Source organism: Phycodurus eques, chromosome 6, assembly GCF_024500275.1.
Source record: "Phycodurus eques isolate BA_2022a chromosome 6, UOR_Pequ_1.1, whole genome shotgun sequence".
Classification (NCBI taxonomy): domain Eukaryota; kingdom Metazoa; phylum Chordata; class Actinopteri; order Syngnathiformes; family Syngnathidae; genus Phycodurus; species Phycodurus eques.
In genome coordinates this window covers 7,135,070-7,156,169 of record NC_084530.1, presented here as the reverse complement: position 1 = coordinate 7,156,169, position 21,100 = coordinate 7,135,070, and the positions used below count along the sequence as shown (strand labels likewise).

The window sequence follows — 21,100 nt, the reverse complement described above, 5'->3', positions numbered from 1 at the left end:
TTCAGATTTCAATTCCACCACTGTTCCTTTCTTAAAGGGGAGAAGGTCTACCTGATGAGTAACCTCCTCTAGCTGGCAACATCTAATCGGATCAGAGTTGGATATGGCTAAGAGTGCTGACAGAGCATGAGTGTTTGTGTGTGTGTGTTTGTGTGCGTGCTTGCGCGTGTGTTGGAAAACTAAATGTTCTTGTGTTGCACAGCTGAACAGAAAAGCACTAGGAGAAAAGAAGAATCTTTATCACTAAATGGGTTTCAGTACTTTTGCTGTCTACTTTATGGTACTGTATCTATCACTGCATAGGGGCTACAAGGAGCATCTCCTCTCAGCCACCTCTAATCCTCCTAATCCTTATCAGGGCTGGTAAATCTGTGTTATTAATTTAGCCCCAGTGCTTTATACGTGTCAGTGTTAGATGTAACTACATTTTGATATTTTGTCCAATTAGCTTCTGGAGACCTGCTTGGACATTCCGCTGCACATGTGAGTGGTTCTTACAGACAAGAGGGAAATGGACTCTTCAGTTGGAGGCCAAGGTAGGTTCAAATTCTAATATTTTTTCCTTCATGAAGTGACAGAAAGGGATTCTGTTCTTTTAGTTTTCACATTGCAAGTTGATGGGAAAAGACAAGGCTCTAATTGTGCTCTACTTCACTTCAGGTATACAGCAGGAGTCCTATTGTCACTCTCAAGATACAATTTACACTAATGTTACCCTTTGGGCTCTCAGTTTTGTCAAGGACTCAAAAGGTACACGTATTGGAGCAATCTCTTAGTTTTTCAAATAGTTTTACTTTAACCCATTCACACAGACTGTACAGACAAATGTATTGAGACAATTATATTAACATTAATACTATTTAGGGCTGATTATATAGGAGATAGGCCAAATGAAAGTGGAAAGTTCTGCAGACCTTAACTGACTGACATTGGCTGTAGAAAACGATACTGCGCAAAAAAAAAAAGTGTTTGCAGCAAGTATCCCATTATGCTGTAACTCAGTACTGTAAGGCAAGGGTGTCAAAGTCATTGTGTTTTCCTCCCACAGCCCCAAAACATGCATGGTAGGTTAACTGTAGACTCTAAATTGCCCGTAGGTGTGAATGTGAAAACGAATGGTTGTTCGCCTATATGTGCCCTGCAATTGGCTGGCAACCAGTTCAGGGTGTACTATGCCTCTCGCCCAGGGTCGGCTGGGATGGGCTCTAGCACGCCTGCGACCCTAGTGAGGAGAAGCGATACGGAAAATTTGTGTTCGAATTAGATTTTAAGAATTATTTCGATTGTTTCCCCCACATGCATTTTAATTGCCACAATCTTAATTGTCTGCTGAACCAAAGTTAAGTGAGAGCCATTTCAAATGTATAAGAAAGTAATAACCTGCCCTGTAAATGTGTAAACTTTATACATTAAACATGCATAAAAAATACATGGATACATTTTTATGGCATTTTATGACAATAGGATTCCACCGCTTTCAAAATCATCCTGAGAGTGTAAGTGCCAATGAATAAACTTCAGCTCGTGACAGTTCAAACCCTCCATTGTGTTTTTGTAATGATGAACAGGATACATGACTTGCTTGTGACACTGCTTACTTCCTGAATAGGAATAGCATATGTTGTGTATTTATATGTTAGACTCTTATATGCAGACTATGAAGGTGTCACGAACGTGGTTAGGGCGAGTAACACAAGGTAAGAACATGGTGGACCCAATTGCAGGGAAGCAGGGAGGCAAGGCAGGAGTGCGGGAGTCTCAAAATAATATTTAATCTTCAAAAAGGGAAAACTAAACAAGGTCCCACAACAGATACCAATCAAATCAAAGTAACAAAGAAACACTCGAATATCTAAAACTGGAAACAAACTATGACCTGTGAGTAAGACGTGGAATAGAAAGGGAGAATGACACCTGACAATGACATACCACAATGATAAAGACAACTGACGACTATGACATGGCAGAGACATGTGACAACGACAATGAACCGACAAGAACTGAAAGAAACCAGGGAACTAAATACAAACAGATAGACGAGACAACGAGGAACACCTGGACAAGACATGAGTGGCTGGAGAGAGCTGATTGGTTGACACAAAGCAGACGAGAACAGGTGGACACAACAACTTAATGAGCACACGACAAACATGGAACACAGGAAAACATGGAACAAAACTAAACACAACCCAAACCAAAACACAGACCATGACAGAAGGATAAGAAGTCACATTAGCAATGTGGCAAATTAGCTTATGGTTGACGCCAATGCTGGAAAGCATCACCAATTCCATTTAGGCCATTTTACACATACCGTATTTTCCACACCGGATTGTAAGGCACAGTCTCAATTACAATTACAAAACTGAGACAATTGTTTTTGGCAGGAAAGAGGATTGCTGTTAGTAAATACCTGGAGTCACGATCTTTAAAAACCAAAGACCAAGTCCCAAACCTTGGTGTGTTGATAGATTCCAAGCTGACTTTCAGCAGTCATATCAAATCAATCACTAAAACAGATATGAAGAACATATCTAGAGTGAATGGTTGCATATGTCAAGCAGACCAGGAGAAGCAAAAGAATGCTTTTATCTCAAGTAGACTTGAGTGTTGTAATTGTCTTCTGACTGGACTCCCCCAAAAGGGAATTAAACAGCTGCAGCTGTGGTTCTGACCAGACAAAAAGAGTCAATCAAGTCAGCTTTAGAATAGACTTTATAGTTCTGCTACTGCTCTATAAATTACTCAATGGTTTAGTTGCTGAATACACTGAAGTCATGCTAATGAAATATAAACCCAGTAGGGCTCTGACATCTACGGACTCAGGTCAGATAGTGGATCAGAGAGTCCAAAGCAAATATGTTGAAGTCGCCTTTAGCTGTTATGATGCACACAAATGGAATAAGTTGCTGACAGAAGTGACATCAGCCCCAAGTGTGAATGTTTTTAAGTACCGGTTTAGAAAAAAAAACGATTTTTGTTCTCGTTTGTGATTGAGCATTTCAGAGCATTTCCATTTTTAAATGATCTCTCTTGCATCTTGCACTGCACATGTTTTTGTTTGTAAATGCTTTAAGCAGTCTTTTATTTTTATTTTTAAATGCTATTAATCATGTTACGCACATCGGGTTACTATGAAATACGCAATATTAAAAAAAAATGCTTTGTTTTGCTTTACAATTTTGGTAATCTTACCATATCTATACTTGATGCATTATTTCGCTGGGACTCTGCAGATCTGCTGCTGTGAGGATATCAGCCACCACCCCAAACCTCGACATGACACTTGACACAGGACCACCAACAGCACCAAACAGGGGCGTCGAAATGTGAGCGGACCTTTAAGTATATGTTAGCACAATGGCCTTATTTATTCTCATGCGTGCACTTCTTGACCTTGTGTGAACTACATTTGCTGCAGGATCGCGCCTCAGCCAGTCCACAATCACCCGCTCAACACGAACAACAATAATGACAATGACGAGTAAGTACAATTCTGGTGCCATGAGGAGAGACGTCAAGCTGTTGTTCACTTTTAAATTCCTTTAAAGACTGGTAGAAGCCGATCTAATGCTTTTAGTAGTCATGCTCTCTAAGAGAAATTGGGGAAAAGTGACTACATTACATATGAGAAATGATTCGCTGCTAACTTTTTTTTTTTTTATCATATGTTAAAATGCACAGAAAGAAAGAAAAACAAGAAAAAGGAGAAAATGAAAAGGCTGTAGAACAGTAAGTGTACCATCCAGCAGAAATGCTTTAATGGACTATAAATAAGGATCAATTGTCATTTTAATTATTATTATTATTATTTTTTTTTTTTTACAGGCCTAAAGAAATATTTGTCATCAACCCTGCTGGAAATCTCTATTATAACTGGCTCTTCATCATTACATTGCCAGTTATGTACAACTGGACCATGATTATCGCAAGGTGACTACTTTCCCAAACTATTTAGTTGCATGCTGGCGTAGTGCTATTTTTAAAACACATTTTATTCATCTGAATTCGGTATGTGATAAATGCTAGGGTTCACCCAAAGGTAATATGGCACAAAGATACTACATTATTTTTGTGCAAAATCAAATTGAACGCAAAATATCATTTTAAAGTTTAAGTGGGTGTTTTTATTTATTTATTTATTGATGGCACTTCAAATCGCACACCCCTGAAGGATGACACATTTTTGAGTCAAGTTAAAGGGGAGCTATTATGGAAAATTGGCTTTTCAATTGCTTATGTACAAATAGTTGCGTTACGATTGTGAAATTCAGTCCATTTTCCGTACCGCTTATCCTCACTAGGGTCGTGGGTGTGCTGGCCCCTATCTTAGCTGACTCTGGGCGGGTGACGGGGTACACCCTGAACTTGTTGCCAGCCAATCACAGCAAGTGTGAACATGAACAACCAAATAAATCTATTGTCTCTGCTAGGACGTTGTCTTGTTGCAACGTCCCAGCTCCGCTCTCAGGCATTATGGGAACAAATTGGACGTCAACCAGTCTCCCGGAACTGATTGGTTCTACCTCGTGTTCTACTGTATACAGTTACGTGCATGTGTTTACAAGCGCTAGTCATGAATTTAAAAAATATATATACAGTGGGTACGGAAGGTTTTCAGACCCCTTAAATGTTTCACTCTTTGTGAAATTGCAGATCTGAATACTTTCCGTATCCACTATATACACCCCAATTCCAATGAAGTTGGGACGTTGTATTAAACATAAATAAAAACAGAATACAATGATTTGCAAATCATGTTCAACCTATATTGAATTTAATACACTACAAAGACAAGCTATTTAATGTTCAAATTGATAAACTTGATTGTTTTTAGCAAATAATCATTAACTGAGAATTTTATGGCTGCAACACGTTCCCAAAAAGCTGGGACAGGTAGCCAAAAAGTTGAGGAATGCTCATCAAACACCTGTTTGGAACATCCCACAGGTGAGCAGGCTAATTGGGAACAGGTGGGTGCCATGATTGGGTATAAAAGGAGCTTCCCTGATTTGCTCAGTCATTCACAAGCAAAGATGGGGCGAGGTTCACCTCTTTGTGAACAAGTGCATGAGAAAATAGCCGAACAGTTTAAGGACAATGTTCCCCAACCTACAATAGCAAGGAATTTAGGGATTTCATCATCTATGGTCCATAATATCATCAAAAGGTTCAGAGAATCTGGAGAAATCACTGCATGTAAGCGGCAAGGCCGAAAACCAACATTGAATGTCCACGACCTTCGATCCCTCAGGCGGCACTGCCTCAAAAACCAACATCAATGTATAAAGGATATCACCACATGGTACACTCAGGAACACTTCAGAAAACCAATGTCAGTAAGTTCGGCGCTACATGCGAAAGTGCAACTTCAAAATCAAAAGCCATTTATCAACAATACCCAGAAACGCCGCCGGCTTCTCTGGGCCCGAGCTCATCTAAGATGGACTGATGCAAAGTGGAAAAGTGTCCTGTGGTCTGACATTTCAAATTGGTTTTGCAAATTGTGGACATCGTGTCCTCCGGGCCAAAGAGGAAAAGAACCATCCGGACTGTTATGGACGCAAAGTTCAAAAGCCAGCATCTGTGATAGTATGGGGTTGTGTTAGTGCGAATGGCATGGGTAAATTACACATCTGTGAAGGCACCATTCATGCTGAAAGGTACATACAGGTTTTGGAGAAACATATGCTGCCATCCAAGCAACGTCTTTTTCATGGACGCCACTGCTTATTTCAGCAAGACAATACCAAACCACATTCTGCACGTGTTACAACAGCGTGGCTTTTTAGTAAAAGAGTGCGGGTACTAGACTGGCCTGCCTGGATTCCAGACCTGTGTGGCACATTATGAAGCGTAAAATACGACAACGGAGACCCCGGACTGTTGAACAGATGAAGCTGTACATCAAACAAGAATGGGAAAGACTTCCACCTACAAAACTTCAACAATTAGTGTCCTCAGTTCCCAAACATTTATTGAATGTTGTTAAAAGAAAAGGTCACTTAACAAAGTGGTAAACATGACCCTGTCCCAGCTTTTTTGGAACGTGTTGCAACCATAAAATTCGAAGTTAATGATGATTTGCTAAAAAACAATGAATTTTATCAGTTTGATCGTTAAATATCTTGTCTTTGTTGTGTATTGAATTAAATATAGGTCAAGCATGATTTGCAAATTATTGTATTCTGTTTTTATTTATTTATGTTTAACACATCTTCGCAACGTCATTGGAATTGGGGTTGTGTATATATATATATATATATATATATATATATATATATATATATATATATATATATATATATATATATATATATATATATACATACATATATATATATATATATATATATATATATACATATATATATATATACACAACCTCAGCCTCACAGTTCTGAGGTCTGGGGTTCAATCCCAGGCCCCGCCTGTGTGAAGTTTGCATGTTCTCCCCGTGCCTGCGTGGGTTTTCTCCGGGCACTCCGGTTTCCTCCCACATCCCAAAAACATGCATGTTAGGTTAATTGACAACTCTAACTTGCCCGTAGGTGTGAATGTGAGTGTGAATGGTTGTTTGTTTATGTGTGCCCTGCGATTGCCTGGCAACCAGTTCAGGGTGTACCCCACCTCCTGCCCAATGATAGCTGGGATAGGCTCCAGCACGCCCGCGACCTTAGTGAAGAGAAGCGGCTCAGAAAATGGATGGAAAATGGATATATATATATATATATATACATACATACACAGTTGAACAACAAAGTGTCATTATTATTCAACTGTGATTCTGGTGGTGTTCTCCTGCAAACAGGGCGTGTTTCGAGGAGCTGCAGCACAACTACATCCTTTACTGGGTTTTATTTGACTACAGCGCAGACCTTATCTATCTGGCTGATATGGCTGTCAGGACCAGAACAGGTAAATAAGACATACACTACGATGGGGGATGTTTTTAAGTTTGCCATGTAAATAGTAATCACACATCGACATTATGTGCATCCTCAGACTTCTGGTATTAGCACACAAAGTCAAGGAACAAAACAGATTTTTTTTCTCAGAAGTCATAAGAGTTGAGAGAAATGTATGAGTAAAACCACATTCATGAAACATATGCATCTATCCATTAAAATGTTTTACAAATCTCCACTGCAATTAGAGTAATAGTGAAGGTGTGAGGCATTTTTGCACTCCAATAAACACGAAGCTGCCCCACATTTTCCATCTCAGTGTTATTCATTATTGAAATTCAAATAGTGGTCATGTAGGAATATAGGTGATGGATATGGTAATGTTTACTGGTGAACAACTCATATACCCTAAATCTCTTGACTTTGTACCTGCCCAGGTTACCTTGAGCAGGGCTTGCTTGTCAAAGATGAGAAGCTGCTCCGCGACCGCTATGTCAACAGCTTCCAGTTCCAGCTCGACATTGTTTCCATGTTGCCCACTGACATCCTCTATCTCCCTCTGGGTCTGGACTACCCAGAGATTCGCGTAAATAAACTTCTAAGAATTGGTCGCATGATGGAGTTCTTCACAAGGACGGAGACTAAAACCAACTACCCTAATATCTTCCGTATTGCAAACTTAATCATGTACATTCTCATCATCATCCACTGGAATGCCTGCTTCTACTTCTCATTTTCCAAGTCAATTGGTTTTGGGTCAGACGAATGGGTTTACCCAGCACTCGATGATCCAGAGGAGCCTGCTTTTGGCCAGCCCATGAGGAAGTATGCCTTCAGCCTCTACTGGTCCACATTAACACTGACCACAATCGGAGAAACACCACCACCAAGCCTTGATTCCGAATTTATCTTCCATGTGGTTGACTTCTTAGTTGGGGTTCTTATCTTTGCCACCATTGTGGGAAATATTGCTACCATGATCTCCAACATGAATGCTGCCCAAGCCCAGTTTCAGGCTCGAATTGACAACATTAAACAATACATGCAGGTAAATAATCCATTGATTTAAAAACAAATATTTTTTTTGCAACAAGATGGACTGCAATTTCCCACTGTTTGATTAGAATTGATTACATAAAACCCTGTCATTTTTAGGTCCGAAAGGTCAGCAAGGATCTGGAACTGCGTGTCATCAAGTGGTTTGACTACCTGTGGAACAATGGCAAGGCGCAGGATGAGCGCGAGGTATTGTGGTATCTTCCAGACAAGTTGAAAGCCGAGATCGCCATCCAAGTTCACATGGAGACACTCAAGAAAGTTCGCATCTTTGCAGACTGTGAGGCAGGCCTGCTGATTGAGCTAGTGCTCAAGCTACGGCCTCAGGTGTTCAGCCCTGGAGACTACATCTGCAAGAAGGGTGATATTGGTCGTGAGATGTATATCATCAAAGATGGAAAACTTGCAGTGGTTGCTGATGATGGTGTTACACAGTTTGTGGTGTTGGGAAGCGGAAGCTATTTTGGTGAGATCAGTATCCTTAATATCAAGGGCAGCAAAGCAGGCAACAGGCGGACAGCCAACATTCGCAGCATCGGATACTCAGACCTCTTCTGCCTCTCCAAGGATGACCTCATGGAATCACTGGTGGAGTACCCGGACGCTAAAGGCATGCTGGAGGAGAAGGGCCGACAGATCCTGATGAAAGATGGCCTGATTGACTTGGACCCAGCTAACATCAAGCCGGAGGTCAAGGAGCTGGAAGAGAAAGTCAGCAGGTTATACAGTACAATGCATCTGATGCAGATCAAACTGAAGAAGATTTTAGAAAAATACAAAAAAACTGATAAGACTCTGTGGCATCGCATCACTGACCTGGAGCGTCTGACAGGAGAGGAGGTAGAGGATGACGACGAGGGGGAGGAGGATGTGAAAAAGGAAATTCAAGTGGAAGAGAAGAAAATTGAAGATGAAGCTGGAGTGGATGAAGTAGGCCGAGAGAAAAAGGAAGAGATGGGAGAAGAAGAGAGGGCAGAAAAAGAAAAAGGCAAACACATGAAGAAAGACGATGACCACGAAGACAAAAAATAACTAAAACCCATAGTTAATAATTGGACATGCTGATGTAACCATATATATATATATATTCTTTTTTTTTTCTTCTTCCCCCGATTATATTTGATCCAAACTGCTTCCACACTTTGGACTTAAACTTGTCGGGGCATTGTGAATTCTGTCTGAGTCAACAATTTCTCCTTGCATTTTCTCTCACAAACTCACAGCGCTATTTGGCATAACTACGATAAGTGTCACGAGAGTTTTAAGAGAGCGGGATAAGGTTAAAGAAGGAGATGCAACTGCGTCAGCAACATCGCACCGATTTTTTTACATTTTTGGCATGTTGTTTTTCAACATAGAAATAATACAAATGCTAATAATAAACACACTTACTGTAATTGAATGCAAAATACGAACTGGTCAAATGGTGTCATCATATTTATGAATACCCACTCACTTGCTGTCACAATGTGTGCCATTGTGTTTATGTAGCTCTGAGTAGGTTGTAATCTACAACTATGTTATGTTAGCGTTTTGCTGAAGTGCAGTACATCTGTGATGGAATTTCGTGTTCACCAACCTTTTAGCTTCGGTGCTGTCATGAGGAAAACCTGTTTGAAATGTCTTACAAATTTATGTTTGCCTCGCTTGCTTCTTGGATCTCTGTGATCTCAATTTAGCTTCAAGTTCTCATATTACTTGTTTACTTGTATTCCCCGACTTGTATTACGACCATGGTCAGCAAACAGTTATTCGAATGTCCGTCATGTTTCCTCCTCAATCGTTTTTTGATTTCTTCAGAACTAAAATGTGTCCATACTTCTGAATTTAAGCTTCACGGGACATTTGCAGGACATTCGCATTTGTTTTGTGCCATCCTCCTTTCCTGCACTGCGGATGCACATCACCACAGTGGTTTGCTACTCAGACTGACCCAATCAATAGCACCAGAATAAACCTACACTGCTCGATACTCACATGATCACCTGCAACATCACAAACAACAAAACTTAATCGAGTAATGCTTAACATCGTTATCATTAAAAGTGCTAAACACATACACACAGACATCCATATATAGTCTGCCATGCATAAATCCAATGCATTATTTCATCGTATCGATACAATCGATTGATTACCTTTTAAAATGATTTAAATCAATATATTTAAGTCCGCGGCACGGTGGCCGACTGGTTAGAGCGTCAGCCTCACAGTTCTGAGGACCCGGGTTCAATCCCCGTTCTCCCCGTGCCTGCGTGGGTTTTCTCCGGGCACTCCGGTTTCCTCCCACATCCCAAAAACATGCATTAATTGGGGACTCTAAATTGCCCGTAGGCATGACTGTGAGTGCAAATGGTTGTTTGTTTCTATGTGCCCTGCGATTGGCTGGCAACCAGTTCAGGGTGTACCCCGCCTCCTGCCCGATGACAGCTGGGATAGGCTCCAGCACGCCCGCGACCCTAGTGAGGAGAAGCGGCTCAGAAAATGGATAGATGGATGGATATTTAAGTCCAGAAGGCTAACTTGCCGAGCAGAGATTGATGCAGTTGGATTATTGGAATACAAATCGATACATTGATATAATGAATGACTCGTTACACCACTATACAGTATATATACATACATACATACATATATATATATTATTATTATTATTTTTTTTTTGGTCATACTTGTTTTCAACCTTAAGTTATTTTTTGCTTTCCCAGAAATGGCACAGGACAGGAGCTTCAATGGTCACAGAATGGTAATGTTCAGAATCTTTCTTAGCTGAAGGCTTTACTCATAGCTGAACCATTACCTTTTGGGTGGGAGATTTAAAATATATATCTCTAGGTGATCAAGTTGATTCACAGAGCCTCAATAGCGCCACACAAAGCCTGGCACGTTCTCCTTCTCCTCCCCAGGCTGGTCAGACACTTCTGTGGAATGGCATAACATTCCACAGAAGTTATTCCATAACACGTCACAAGTCAGCCAACATGGTTGTGTTGGTCAACCTGTCACGAACAATACGCTTAAGCTGATCGGGCAAGTGTTCAGTACGATTGAGGGCAAATCGATTGTCGAGCTCCTCCATTCTGGAAAAATACCACCCCTAGGTGCAAGTGCTGGAGGATGGAGTTTGGTCGCCATTTGTGGAGCTACACCACCAGTTGTAAAGTATAATCTTATAGTTCTGCAATGAGATTGCCTTCCACGTTGAAACACTTTGTTTTCCCAGGGATTGAGATGCTAGTAAAAATGTGGACGTACATGAGGATCAAACCCCAAAAGTTAATAGCAACAGCAGAATAAGTTACAGTACTTTGCATTCACAGTGAAGATTTTAAACAACTTGCATTAGTACAGAACACATCTTAGTTTCCGAATTAATTAATTTCCTAATTTTCAGTTCAATGGCAAGTAACGTTCTTTCAACATAGAAAAACACATTTTCAAAGGTTTCATTATATGTTTAAATGGTAATTATTGCTAAAACAACTAATCTGATATTCACAGTACTGCAAAGTATTGTAAGCTATCCCATGAGAGCTACAGCAAGAGTTTGCTGTAGATGAGTGGCCAGTTGTAAACTGAATTTGTTTCTTCACTGCTCATAAAGGCCGAAATTCCAAGTAAAGTTATACACCAAAAGCTTACAAATCTTTTCCCAAAACACTCTCTTAGTCAGTGGACATTTGAGAGACATAAGTAAATCATCTGAATAAAAGTGGGACAACCTTGGGTGACTATCAAGCGTCTTTTTTTTGGGTGACTGTCCTCTAATGACTAAATGCCATTAACACTATCACCAGCTCGAATCAAATGATGGACAAAGCCAGGCCAGGATGGGAAAAAAAAGCAATTTGGGAGCGCTGGCAAGAGCTGAATGAGTACGACTTTAATATGGTGGCTTTACATAAAGCAGCTTTGTGTCATCTTTTGAATTCTTGTCATTTGTCCTACTTTATAACAGCCTGTGTGTCCATGCATCAAAACACAGTGGTAGACAGATGTTTATTAAACCCTAATGTAGGTGGTGAATTTTAAACAATGGACCAATTAAGCGGGCATACAATGGAGGCATACTTTAGAAGTTGCTTATAGGCTTACCCTGTACTTGGGAAGCATTAATGCATATTTTAGCTATTGAGAAAGGTGACCATTTGAATAAAAAAAGAATAATCTATTACTGATTTTCCCCCATTTATATATATATATATATATATATATATATATATATATATATATATATATATATATATATATAGTGTGTTGTGAACTCTAGGCACCTGTAATCAGGTACCTGTTTTTTTAGTGAAATATTTTTGGACAACCCCAATTCCAGTGAAGTTGGGATGTTGTGTTAAACAAATAAAAACAGAATACAATGATTTGGAAATCATATTCAACCTATATTTAATTCAGTACACTACAAAGACAAGATATTTAATGTTCAAACTGATCAACTTTATTGTTTTTAGCAAATAATCAATAACTTAATAATAATAATTTTATGGCTGCAACACGTTCCAAAAAGGCTGGGACAGGTGGCAAAAAAGACTGAGAAAGTTGAGGAATGCTCATCAAACACCTGTTTGGAACATCCCACAGGTGAACAGGCTAACTGGGAACAGGTGGGTGCCATGATTGGGTATAAAAGGAGCTTCCATGAATTGCTCAGTCATTCACAAGCAAAGATGGGGCGAGGTTCACCTCTTTGTGAACAAGTGCGTGAGAAAATAGTCGAACAGTTTAAGGACAATGTTCCTCAACGTACAATTGCAAGGAATTTAGGGATTGCATCATCTACGGTCCATAATATCATCAAAAGCTTCAGAGAATCTGGATAAATCACTGCATGTAAGCGGCAAGGCTGAAAGCCAACATTGAATGCCCGTGACCTTCGATCCCTCAGGCAGCATTTTTGTATTTATTATATTTATTATTATTATTTTTACAAGGGCCCTTTCAGTAGAGTGGTCTTCTCTGAATCTGTGCAAAATCCTCTCTGACCCTCCGCACCCCGGTGACCAGCTCTTCCAGCTCCTTCCCTCAGGTAGGCGCTACAGATCAATGCAAACTAGAACTAGCAGACATTCCAACAGCTTGTTCCCTCTTGCCATCAACGTCTTAAACAGCTAACCTACAATTCCATTACAACATGCTGGCAATTTTTTGACTTGAGTTTGTTGTCACATTTCTGTGGCGTCAATTATACATTACTCGTGTACTCACTGTATTAGTCTCGCCACGCTGCACTATTTCCATATCTGTTGTTGACCAATACTGGCCACTCATGTCAGAATAGCATCTGCTCCATTTGCACACTGATTGAGGAGTATCTGCAACATTTGCACAATCAACTTTGTCCCAAATTATCGCACTACTCGCTTGAAGTCTCGGCGCCCTTTGCACAATGGTCATTGCACCGGACTATTGCAATATTAGTCTTTCGAACTGCTCTAAGTGCTAGACAAACTCCGAACCGCTTCCCGAATCGGTCACGTGGTACAGCCGGGCAGGGAGGCTTCAGACGTCATCACTTCCGGCTCCTCCCCTAAATGAAGCAAGCCTCGATACGCGCTTTGCGGACACGCCCCCTCCATTACTCGACACACGTCTCGTAGACTCGGCACAACTCGTAACATCACGAGACTAGCTAAAGGAGTTAATCTGTTATGCATCTGAACAGGCTTGCTGTGGTTAGCTAGCCGCATGTGGGTAATGCTAACAGGGTTATTAAGGTGGCTACAACCTACACTATCAGTGTGCTCGCCACGTCTACAGTTACCAAACTATTCTGCTCTAGTTGGCGGACACGTCCCTCTTGCAGAGAAAGCCTCTCATGGAGAAGGGTGCAATTGGTGTACGAGTCTATACTCACGTTTATTTGGTCAGAGTTTCGGAAGCGAAGTCTGTGGGATAGCCAAAAAGCCACGTCAGTGTTTGGCAGTGGTGTGGCTGGAGCGAGTAGCCTCAAAAATGGTGCTACTCCGCTCTCAAAAATTCTAAATAGTCTCAAAAAGTAAAACTTAAAAATGTAAGTAGACAAGGGGAAAGAGTTAAAATTTCATCGCGAGGACGTACGCAGCTTTGCGCAGCTGGAGCAGCGGTATAGTCCTGCACCTGCATTAACTGTTCCACAGAGTATTTTTTTGCATTGTTTCCACTTCTCAGACAAGTACCTCAATGTCAGTCCCGGAGATATTCTTTTTCTCCACACTCTTTGCCATGATTTCGGCAACGTAAGTCGTCCATCCATGCATTCATAAAGGGATGGTTGGCACCATTTATGGTCAATTGGTATGTAGTTTAACGGGTGTGATTTATCAATGCACATTACTTACTGGTGTGCATACGAAAGGTGTCCGCACGTTTGATAAATACAAATTTTTTGTACTTACACACAGTCTTCATTTCCGTCCTACCAACAAACTTGTAACCTGTTCTATGCACTCTTTGATGAATGAGGCAACAGCGACTCATTGTTAACTCCTGTTTACTTTTGACTTGGAGCTGGGTGGAGTGGAACAGGTTTCAGTTGCTCCACTCCTTGGATCCTTTCTTCTTGCAGGGTGTAGGGTGGAGAATACAACCATCGTCGATGTATAATTCCTTGGATACCCCCAAGTCCCTGCACACTATGTTGAGCATCTTAATAACACTGCTGCTGATTGAAACGGCATTAACTTTTCTGTCTGGTTTTACAGTCACAAACCCTGACATGGAGTCCACAAGCACCAGCGGGTACATTTCCCTCTTCTGGCCTGTGACTCCTGTGGGTCCAGCCGCATTCATGCAGAATAGGGATGCAAAATAGGGATCCATGCAGATGGATCCCTATTTTATCATGAGCAAATTAATTTGCTCCCCTTGTTAACATATGTTGTAGTGACCACATACCTCAAAGTCTTGGAGTGTATCTTCTTTTCCGAAATGCAGAACACAATCCTGTCCAGTTCCTTTTGTGTCGAAATCTCATTCTCCCTATTGCCCCTAAGATGATTCTTCTGTTATCCACTGAACAATATACTTCATTATCACCCCACCACTGTACCCCCACTCTTGAATTACCTTTATGGTGCACCCCTTCCACTGTTCTGTTGTAGCTCAGTAGTTTTCTCCCACATTTCATGGTCTACGTTTTTGCCCTTCATAGCCTTCTCCTCCTGAAATAGAGTCCTGAAATACGAGAGAAGTCTTCATTGAGCGCCTGGGTATAATAATAATTTATTTTCTTCTTCTTATATAATAATAATAATTTATTTTCTGCTTCTCCCGCCAGGGGTCGCCACAATGTGTCATCCTTTTCAATGTAAGCCTATCTCCTGTATCCCCCTCTCTAACACCAACTGCCCTCATGTCTTCCCCTAGTACATCGATCAACCTTTTCTTTGGTCTTCCTTGAGCTCGCTTGCCTGGCAGTTCCATCCTCATCGTCCTTCAACCAATATACTCACTATCTCTCCTCTGCACATGTCCAAACCATTGAAGTCTCCTCTCTCTAACTTTGTCTCCAAAACATCTAACATTGGCTGTCCCTCTGATGAGCTCATTTCTAATTTTATCCAACCTGGTCACTTCTAGAACCTCAACATCATAATTTCTGCCACCTCCAGCTTTGCTTCCTGTTGTCTCTTCAGTGCCACTGTTTGTAATCTGTACATCATGGCTGGCCTCACCACAGTCTTATAAACTTTGAGCTTCATCCTAGCAGAGACCGTTCTGTCAAATAACACACCTGACACCTTCTTCCAACCTTCCAACCTGCTTGGACCCATTTCTTCACTTCCTTACCACACTCCCTATTTCTCTGGAAGTATTTAAAGTCTTCCACCCTCACTATCGCTTCTCCCTGTAGCCTCACTCTTCCCCCTCCACCCCTCTCATTGTCATGGGTGTGTGTTATGGTTGTTGTCTTCCCCCTGTCTCGTACACACCTGCTCCTGAGAGCATCTTCCCCACCTGTGTCTCCTTTACCCTAATTACCCCATGCATTTAACCTCGTGTCTCATTCTTTCTGGTCGCCAGTTCGTTGTACCTTGTTGTCACGTTCCAGCATTCCTTGTTTCCACGTCACCGACTCATCGTAAGCCTAGACCCCGTTCTGATTATTGACCTTGCTTTTTGCCTCATGTTTTTTGGATACTGTTGCCTTTGCGGATTGCCTGCCTCTGTACCGACCTCTGCCCGTCTATTAAACCTCTCTTTTTGAAACTGTCCATTTGAATTGGAGTCGTGCATTTTGGGTCCTGTCCTTTGTTCCGTTCGTGACACTCATTAATGCACATATATTCTCTTACTCTTACTATATTCTTCTCCTTTCCAGTGCATACCTCCACTTTTCTAACTGTTCCTCCACCTTCTCCCTGCTTTCACTACAGATCACAATGTCAACTGCGAACATCATGGTCCACGGGGATTCCAGTCTAACCTCATCTGTCAGCCTATCTGTCACCACTGCAAACAGGAAGGGGCTCAGGGGTGATGACTTCTAGCTACCGCTGCTTTTGTGTAAGTACACGATTTCATCTTCTCATACAACTGAGTACATTCCTCTTCTATAGTCTCAACAAGTATGATTATTTTTCCATTGTATCTGTATTCCAATGAAGGATATTATTTCATTTCCTATGTTTAAACTGACAGTTAATGTAGCCTTCCCCACTCAAGATCTGCTTTCAGGCCCCAATTTCCCTCAGGTGAATGGAGAATCCTATTCTATTTGACAGTGTATTAGTATTTCTATAACGAAAATAAAGGCCTCCCCCAGAACACCTTACCCCCAATAGACAGATGGTAGTTTCTGCAGTTGAATAAATAAACAATCCTAGCCACTATATGAGGAAATACATTCCAGCTTACCTAAATGATTTCACAGTTGCATTGCTTCTCTGTAGGAAATATGAAATTATTAAGAAAAACAGTACAGACGACAGTACTGTCTTTCCTTCCTTTCCCATAACGAGCTGTCATTCTATGACCAAACTACCATACATTCCATGTGTATGTGAAGAACACCCTGCATTGTGGTAATATTCTCGTCACATACGCTATGTTGCTGTGAACGTAATTGTGAGAAGCCTATGAGAATGTTCTGCCAGAGCAGAAAGGCAGCATGATGGAGTACATGCCATTTATCCTGGGACATTTGTTGCTGATTTCCCAGAAGAGGTATCTCTTTGGAATTCATTGCCTGAGGGGGTTTGAATCTGGTGAAGCAGTATTAACACAGCAACAATCATCAAAAGTGGCATAAAATGATGTTTACATGAAGAACAAAGGAAGCATTGCAGCTTCACAACACTGTGCATATTATGCATTTGCTGTTTCTAGCTTTGGATGCTGGATTTCTTTCCACTGTTCATCCTCAAATTCATTATTGTAATGCAATAAAGGGCTGACTGGAATATACTCATGCTGTCCAGAAATAGAAAGAAATACTTTATCCCTCCATTCTCTTTGTAATCAGAGCTCCTGTTTGTGTTTTGCGGTTGTTACAAAAGCAGTAATAAAAAAACATTTACAGGATGGTTAGCACAAGAGCCAGCTCACTGTCATTCCGTGTAGAGAGTCTATATAGGAGCGCCAGCCCTATTATTAATTGTGAAATAGGAACATATCAAACTCAGCTGACATATATAAGTGTATGTTGTGGTGACATTCCATCATAAATGATTCATACCTGTGAACAAATGCCATTTTGTTTACAAAAGAGCTAAAGCTGCAGAAACCTCTCCTTATTTGGGAAGGACACACTCTGTTGTAACGTGTGCGCTGAATGCGCGACGTGTCTGCTAAAATGAAGAGAAACAGGTGCAATCCATTGTTTGCAGTTTCAACAGTCAAATTCTGATGGATGATGCCCACATGTCAGTGCATAAATGTGACATTGAAAACAGGAATGGGGAGAACACGAAATGGGTGTTAGAAATCCGAATGTCTTTCAGAAGTAATTTATAGTATTCTTATGTACAGTAAAGTGAAACGCCTTTAAGGCTGTATGTAACATTTGGAATTAAGCCAAAAAATTGGGGTAAAAATATTCCAGGAAAGGATTAACTCTGGTCACGTGTTTAGCTTGTTTGTGACTTTGTTGGACACTTAGTGGCGGTGGCCGACTGGTTGGAGCATCTGCCTCAAAGTTCTGAGGTCCGGGGTTCAATCCCCGGCCCCGCCTGTGTGGAGTTTGCATGTTCTCCCCGTGCCTGCGTGGGTTTTCTCCGGGCACTCCGGTTTCCTCCCACATCCCAAAAACATGCTTGGTCGGTTAATTGAAGAGTGAGTGAGTGCGAATGGTTGTTTGTTTATATGTGTGCCCTGCGATTGGCTGGCAACCAGTTCAGGGTGTACCCCGACTCCTGCCCGATGATAGCTGGGATAGGCTCCAGCACTCCCGCGACGCTTGTGAGGAGAAGCGGCGCAGAGAATGGATGGATAGTCCAAAAAAAGGAGACAGCCTTAACAGTGGTGTTATTAATTAAAATAAATAAATGAATAAAAAACCTAGGTAAGAGAAGTGAGCAGACTTACATTCAAAGAGAAAACAAAACATTTGAAGTGGTCTGTTGTTTTTACATTTTAAATTGGTTGGCCTCTTTTTATACATGTATGACAATTAAGAATGTTCAAAAAGTGAGATGTGAGGCACAGTCGTGACACAAGTTGGTAGCATTATGCTTTTTTCATTGAAAAAGAAAAATAAGTTTGGTGTAATGTTCATCCGTGTCACTACTGTGTTTACCTTATTTTACACTAGTACGACAACTAAAACTCCTGCGATTGGTTGGTGACCAGTTCAGGGTGTACCCAGCCTCTTTCCCAGAGTCAGCTGGGTTAGGCTCCAGCACGCCCGCAACCCTAGTGAGGATAAGTGGTTCAGAAAATGGACGGATGAGGGATAGCTAAAACTGTGAAGATACAGATACAGATACAGATAATGTGTTCGGTAGACATGATCTCTACAGTTAATAAAGAATTAATGATGGTAACTGTTGGACCCTGGAATTATTCGTTTTCCTGGTAGAAAATCTGTCTTCGACCAAGCATCCCAGAAGGTGAAAATGTTTCATTGAAGTAGGCATGTGCTTCGACATCCTCGTCTGCAGTAAATCTTGTAACAAATAGCCCAGAGGGTGTTTACAAGCTAAAATCAATGCTAGACCTTTCAATCCACTGACCTTCAATCCCACCTGAGGGAGTGTGGGGGCTGGGGTGGTGTTTCAGCATACAGGAAGGTTGGTCGCTTTGAGCTGGAGCCTATCCCAGCTGACACACCGGATTGGTCGCCAGTCAACCGCATATTCTCTACATTTTAGATCCTATAACCTGTCATCATTTTGTGTCAAATACGTGCCCCCGTTCAGACAATCCCCAGCCCATAAAATACCTTCCAAATCCTTATGTGGCATACTGGAGTTTTAATTGAAGACATCTATGATATACAGAAGGTCCTTTGTATTGACATTCACACTTTGGACATTACAAATGAAGTGCAATTGATAAATTTGCGCAGCTGCCTAAGAATACACCATTATGCAACACAAGAAGGCACACTTAGTTACTGCCATACTTACTGTTGTTTATCTGTTTTATTCGCTTTGTGTATGGCCGATAAGTATTTTTTTTAATAGAAATGTTTACTTTGTGACTTTTCTACTTCATTAGCAGCATGTTTCAACTTACGGACAAAATCAAGTTACTTCACCGTCATAGGAACGGAACTCAGTTGCAAACCGAGGACACCCCTTTTCCAGACCACCTGCACTATGATGCACAGACAAGTGTAAAAGGACTCAATAATTGTTTTTAAATTTATGTCTGTTTCAAGTCATTAACAGCATTTCTGATCATTTGCAATTTTGAGGGAATTATTATACATAGTACGGTGCCTTACATATTGTATTACAATGAGATCAAAGGCAAGCTAATACACAGAGAAGCAATACAGCTAATACGCCGCCTCAGAGTGTTTAAGTAAAGAATCCAATCAGATTGATCTGATGTCATTTGCATACTATTTGCTTGGTATTTGAAAATCGCTGCAATCGATGTATTAGCATGTCCTCAATTCATTTCATTCTGTGTTTTCAACTGAGAAACAATATCTATCCACACGCAATTTCTGAGAAAAAAAACAGCATGTTTTACAGACACCCAGTATTATTATTATAGCGCAGTTTCAGTCAAAGGATGTGCTGCAAGTAAACATCTGGTCAGTGGCGGTAACTGGCATGTGAGAAGTGTGCTGTCGCACAGGGCAGGAATGGCTAGGGAGGCGTCGACACGGCTCCAGACCACAGAATATGCTATTTGAAATAGCTTTGTGTAATGGCATGACATATCTGTAAAATGAGATGCAGTTATTTGTAAAACAACTAAAGCAAAGGAGTACGCTGCGGTACACCCACTGATTTCCAGTATGGCAAGCGAGGAGGGACATACTTGGAACCAGGAACAAAGGTTCAAGTACAATCCATTACAATGCCAATTATTGCCGTTCGTATGTGGAATTTTATTTATAATTGTATTTTCTATTGGAGTCACCCTCTGGTCTGGTCGTAATTGCGCTGCCTCTCACGCTTCCTGTCGAGTGGAGCAATACACTGGTTCAGGTTGTACGTCTCATCGTATCGCTGCAATTTTGATGGTAAGATTCCCAGCATTGGTTGGTTAACCCTTTATTGGGCAATTTACTACATTTGGTCACTGGCGCACATTTGAAAAAACTGGCATCATTCTGTCTCCCACGAGGTTGGAGAATCACAAGATCGGACCCAGCCCATCAGTACGAATCTCTGCACGTGTTGTTGGGGAGTAACTAATTACATGTAACTACAATGTGTAATTTAATGACGAAATGTATGTAATTGAAGTTTCCATGAGTACTATTTTAGATAAATAGCTTCAAAATCTCAAATATTTTTTTTTTTCATATAACTTCCTCTTTCTAAAGGAAATGCTTCTGATTGGCTCTCTCTGATCGTCCCATTCTGCTGTAGTCCCATATATGAATTTTCCCCCCAAAATATGACCTTGAAGTGCCACCTTTTCACGCAATCTATTTTAATTTGTCTGAGATTTTGAAAAGGTTTTACTCATAGTTACGCATCTCAAATTTTCAATGATGATGAGAAATGCAATGTCCGTGC

At 41.0% G+C, this 21,100-nt stretch overlaps 1 protein-coding gene across 2 annotated transcripts; it reads left to right on the top strand.

Moving 5' to 3' along the window:
- Positions 1-148: 148 nt before the first annotated feature.
- Positions 149-11,836, top strand: cnga1a (cyclic nucleotide gated channel subunit alpha 1a). Of its 2 annotated transcripts, XM_061680667.1 has the most exons (9): positions 149-363; positions 449-536; positions 3,237-3,329; positions 3,422-3,484; positions 3,685-3,732; positions 3,829-3,933; positions 6,812-6,918; positions 7,346-7,956; positions 8,064-11,836. In XM_061680667.1, exons 3-9 carry the CDS (start codon positions 3,280-3,282, stop codon positions 8,994-8,996), a joined length of 1,917 nt encoding a protein of 638 aa, XP_061536651.1. In that variant the 5' UTR covers positions 149-363; positions 449-536; positions 3,237-3,279; the 3' UTR covers positions 8,997-11,836. The 2 variants fall into 2 exon arrangements, with proteins under 2 accessions (XP_061536651.1, XP_061536652.1); XM_061680668.1 differs by lacking the exons at positions 149-363; positions 449-536 and adding an exon at positions 666-750.
- The last annotated feature ends 9,264 nt before the right edge of the window (positions 11,837-21,100 follow it).